At 70.6% G+C, this 4,877-nt stretch overlaps 1 protein-coding gene across 1 annotated transcript in view; it reads right to left on the bottom strand.

Annotated features, from left to right (window-relative positions):
• Window positions 1-4,877, bottom strand: part of U2AF2 (U2 small nuclear RNA auxiliary factor 2) — a 9,849-nt gene that overhangs the window by 1,828 nt on the left and 3,144 nt on the right. Inside the window, exons 5-13 of the mRNA XM_012733567.1 lie at window positions 4,635-4,822; window positions 4,354-4,457; window positions 4,095-4,246; window positions 2,950-3,066; window positions 2,623-2,761; window positions 884-963; window positions 682-804; window positions 444-530; window positions 9-350 (exon numbers count right to left, since the gene is read on the bottom strand). Of these exons, the coding sequence (XP_012589021.1) occupies window positions 9-350; window positions 444-530; window positions 682-804; window positions 884-963; window positions 2,623-2,761; window positions 2,950-3,066; window positions 4,095-4,246; window positions 4,354-4,457; window positions 4,635-4,822 (1,332 nt within the window). The remainder of the gene's footprint in view (window positions 1-8; window positions 351-443; window positions 531-681; window positions 805-883; window positions 964-2,622; window positions 2,762-2,949; window positions 3,067-4,094; window positions 4,247-4,353; window positions 4,458-4,634; window positions 4,823-4,877) is intronic.

Genomic DNA, 4,877 nt, shown 5'->3' with positions numbered 1-4,877 from the left:
GAACCAACCGCAGCCTGAGAAGGGCTGGGGACAGCCCCAGCGGGCACCTGCCGCCACGGCCACGCCCTCGGCCCACAAGCACACCGCGGGGCCCCACGCACCTTTCCGCAGCCGGGCACCTCCACGCCGTCCACGGGCCGCGGGATCTCGATGGACTTGACCAGCCCGTACTTGCTGCACTCGTCCCGCACGTCCTCCACGATCTCCTCGTACTCCTCGTCGTCCAGCAGCTCCTCGGGCAGCACCATGTTCATGAGGCACAGCACCTCGGTGGGGTGCCCGCCCATCTGCACCTGGGAGCTCATCAGGCCCGGCACTTGCAGGGTCACCGGCGTCTGGTTGATGGTGCTCTGGGGGGCGAAGGCGGGGTCACAGGGCCGCCCGCCCCGGGCCGCCCGCCCCGCACCCCTAGCCAATGGAAGATGACGTGCCGGGGGGCTCACCAGCGTGGCGTTTTTGGCCCCCACACTGGCCCTCTGGACGAGCAGCTTCTTGTCCCCCAGCTGCATCCCGTTCAGCCCGGCGATGGCCTGCGTTTGGAGGACCGGGGCCGCGGGGCGGCAGTCAGGGGCGGGAGCCCGGCACCCCGAGAGCGAGGCATGGGTGGGGGCAGTGGCAGAGGCCAGTTCCAGCCCCCACGCAGGCACCACCCTCCCAGCGGGGGCGGGCACGGGGGCTCACCTGGTCCGTGACGTTGATGTCCACGTACTCACAGAAGGCGTAGCCCTTGGAGAGCCCTGTGGCGCTGTCCTTGACCAGGTTGAAGGCCTTCAGAGGCCCAAAGGAGGTCAGCAGCTCTTTGACCTATGGCAGACAAGCGGCTCCCTCAGAGCGCGCTGGGGTGTCTGGGGAGGGGAGCGGGCAGGAGGGGGCAAGGGCTGACCTGGTCATCGTTCAGGTAGTTGGGCAGGCCCCCGATGAAGAGCTTGTGAGCAGAGTCAGGGACCACGGTGGACACAACTCCTGAGGGAGACAGACGCCGTCAACCCTCAGCAATCCGGGGTACCTCCAGGGAGGGGTAGCGGGGGAGACGATGGCCCCCTCGTGCATGCCCCCAGCAGCCCTCCCACGCCCCAGCCTGGAGCCAGGGTCAAGCACAGCGAGACGAGGGGCAGAGCGCGTCCTGGCTCCGATGTGCTGCCTGCGCCTGGAGCCTCGGGGACGGACAGGGACGGACAGGGCCGGGCCGGGCCGAGCCTGCAGCAGGCAGTGAAGCCCAGCAGGAGCAGCGGAGCTGGGCAGACCCAGCCCTCGGGACCAGAACATAGCTCGTGCCTCGGAGAAGTGCGTCACGTGGAGAGGCAGGGCCGGGGAGCAGGGTTTGGTGTCCAGGAGAAGCGCAGGGGCCCGGCCCCAGTGTCCAGGGGACACTGCCTGCACCCGGCACCTGGGCCCCATGGAAACCGGCTCTGGGCAGCTGCGCACATGGAGGCCTGGCAAGGCGCAGAGGCGCAGACACAGGCGGCAGAGCTGCCGTGCCCGGGCGCGACCCTGTGCAGGTCAAAGCCGGAAGGCCTCTGCCTTGGAGCCAGCGCCAGCCCAGTCCTCGCCTGCAGCACTGGAGCCATCCCCCATACTCACGCTGCCAGGGGGGGCTGTGCTCCCTGTACCCCGGGCTGCCTGGGCGCAGCCGCGTCCCCGGCACGCACTCTGCCCTGCACTGAGGCCCGCGCAGAGCACAGACGAAGCCGTGCCGGTGGGGGGCAACTCCCAGGGCTGAGGGCAGTGGAGCGCCCTCCAGGAGAGCTGGCTCTCCTGCCCCCTGGCTGGCCCTCCCCACCACAAGAGGCCGGAGGGCGCTCTCCAGGGTGCTGAACCCTCTGGCATTCAAGCCGGCCCCGGCCAGCGGGCCCTGCGTCCCCTCTAACTCAGGCTTTTACACTTCACGAGTGACCCCTCAGCGGAGAAAGAACGGAACGCCAAAACGCTGGCTCCACCGCTGAGGAGCACAAACCACAAACCCCCAACCCGGGCAGATCTGGGCTCCCTGCCGCCCGCCCCGGCACAGCACCGTGCGTCCGGCGACCGGCAGTCTGCCGCACAGGTCGCTGCACTGGCACACCCTGAAGAGCCTGCCCGGGAGGACGCGATCTGCCCTTCCGCCCCAGCCCAGTGCCAGGGAGGGCGGGAGCAGAGGCGGCGCCAAAGACGGCAGCTGCGGGAGGTCCTGCAGGGGCTGGGCACGCCCAGTGGAGCGGTGACAGGACGCTGGCCAGAGCGCTGGCCAGAGTGCACCCACTGCCCACTGCAGGGCTGCCCGCCGGGTGCTCCAGGTGGCAGAGGGACAGGAGCTGTAGGCCCCGAGCGTCCAGGGAGACCAGCCCCAGCGCCCGGAGGCTGCCGCAGCTGCCGGGATCGCCCACGGTGGGAGCCCTCCCCGGCACCGCCCGGCCCAGGTCCGAGGCGCCCAGCCCCCGCCTCAGGGGCGGAGCAGAGGCTCCCACCGAGCACCCCCCCACCTCCACCTGGACCCAGGGCCACGCCCCCGCCAAGGGCAGCCCGAGGTGAGGTTGCGGAGACCCTAGCCCCTCTCCCTGCTGCTCCCGGCTCGGCCGGAGGAGCGGCGCCCCGCAGACACGCGCACACCTGGGCCCCAGCACACGGCAGGCGGCAGACACGCACCGGGCACGTAGACGGAGGGATTCTCCGACATGCCGGGCAGGGGCTGGTAGTCGTGGGGCCGGCGGATCTTGAGCGACTGGCCCTGGAAGATGATGCCGTCGAAAGCCATGGCCTGGGTGGTCTCGTCCACCGAGCGGAACTGCAGCGACAGAGGAGGGGCCGGTTTCCCTCTGCACACGGCCGCGCCGGCCGCTGGGGCGGAGCAGCGCCGGGGCAGCGGCCGCCACGGAGGGGGCCGTGCCGCACAGACCCACGTGGGGGCCCCGGGCGCCAGCACGATGGGGGGACACGACCCCGGGCAGCTGCTCGCACCCCACTCGGGCTCACCTCCAAGAAGGCAAAATTCTTGTCCTGGTTAATCTGCACGGCCAAAACAGGGTTTCCAGGAGCCTGGGTCAGCCCCCCCAGGCGCATCTGGGCGTTGAAGAAGTCCATCATGGCTTCCTGCAGAGGGAAGAGGAGGTGGGGGGGGAGGTGGAGAGAGGAGGGGAAGGGTGAGAGAGGGAGACACAGAGGGGTAGGGGCGAGGGGAGAGGGGCGGGGGCAGGGCAGAGGGCAGAGAGCAGTGGAGTACAGGGCGGCACAGGAGGCCACGTGGGAACAGAAAAGAGCAGAGAGACGGCGAGATGGGGCAAGAGGCGGGGCCGCAGGGCCCGAGGGCCGCAGGGCCGCAGGCCGGCGGGCAGGGAGGAGGAGCAGGGAGCAGAGAACAGACCACGGAGGAGACAGCAGAGAGGGCCGCCCCGCGGTGAGGGGCGGAGGGCGCAGGGGTGCGCCGGAGAGCAGGAGAGCAGGGAGGAGCAGGACAGCGAGGGGAGGGCGCAGGAGGGGAGGGGCGGGGCGGGGGGGGAGAAAAGAGTGATGTGGCGGGGTCTGGCCCTGGAGTCCGGGGGCTGGTATCAAATGCAGCAAAGTGCAGGTGGAGAAAGTCAGAATGGACCTTACTTGCCTTCGACGACGGTAGCAAACTTTTTGTTGCTACGAGGGATCTCAGCCCCACAATATTTCACTTTAAAGAGAAATGGAAACAACTCTTTGATCTCGGGATTCTCGGGGGTGCCGGGGGAGGGGAGAGGGAGGGGAGCGGTGGGGAAGGCGGGGAGGTCAGGGCCATCAAAATAAAGAGCAGCGGCCACGGGGCGTGGAGAGGCGGGACAGGCGGCAGAGGAGAGGCGTGTCGCCACGGGGGCGGTCTGTGTGCATGTGTGCGTGTCGAGTCTCCCTGTCTCTCGTGCGGACAGACCCGTGGTGCGTAGGTACGGTAGGTGTGCTTGCGCCCTGGGTGGCTGAGGAGGCTGGGAGGGAGAGGGAGGGAAGAGGGGGAGGGAGGGCCGCCCAGCCCGGCCCCTGGCTGGCTCAGCTCCGTCGTCCGTCTGGGAGGGGGCCGGGGGCCGGCGGGAGCAGAGTCTGACCCGTGCGGGTGGGGGGGGGAGGACCAGGGGCACAGGGCGGGAGGGCGGGGCGGGCAGTACCTCGGTGATGCCGAAGGGGATGTTGCCCACGTAGAGACGCCGGGCCTGTCTGGTCATCTGGCTGCCAACCACGGGCACCGGCGTTGGCGTCACGGCCAGGCCGTCGGGGGTCATGGTGGGGAGGAGGGCGGTGGCCGGGATCTGGCCGGCAGCTTCAGGAGAGCACCCGTCAGGCCAGCCGGCCCCGCCCCATCCCCCCGGGCCCCCCACTCCAGGGCAGCACCGCGGGGGCCCCGGTCGGCAGCGGGCCCGGGCCTACCCTGCATGGCCTTGTACTGCATGGGGGTGATGTGCTCGAAGCCGGGCGGCGGCACGTCCCAGTACTTCCGGACCTTCTTCTTCTTCTCATGGCGCGGGGAGCGGCTGGGGAGGGGCGGGGGAGGGCGAACCTCAGCCTGGCCAGAGGCCCTGTGAGCCCTCCAGGGTCCCCTCGGGCCACCCAGCTGGGTCAGGACCCCCGGCTCTGGCTGGTTGTCAGGGAGCGGCAGCGCCGGGCCTGGCAGGGGTGAGGGCCGCAGGAGGGGCGGGGCGGGGGCTCACATCAGTCCGCTGTGTTCCTCTTTAGCGCCTCTGGTCAAAGGTTTGCTGGGGACAGGAGAGCAAGGCGTGGGTCTTCCTGCGGGGCTCGGCGCCCCCAGTCCCGCACCCGGCCTGGCCAGGGCAGCCGCAGTCACCACCGGGGCAAGACCTCGGCTCCCACTAGCAGCACCCGCGGGCCGAGCCCCAGGCTGGGGCAGGGCGCAGGTGAGCGCCAGGGGAAGGCCCCCCAGCGCCCCCCACCCC

The sequence above is a fragment of the Condylura cristata genome, unplaced genomic scaffold (assembly GCF_000260355.1).
Source record: "Condylura cristata isolate star-nosed mole 26May11 unplaced genomic scaffold, ConCri1.0 scaffold00041, whole genome shotgun sequence".
In the NCBI taxonomy this organism is placed as follows: Eukaryota; Metazoa; Chordata; class Mammalia; order Eulipotyphla; family Talpidae; genus Condylura; species Condylura cristata.
The sequence above is the reverse complement of the archived record's forward strand: the minus strand, read 5'-3'. Positions and strand labels throughout refer to the sequence as shown.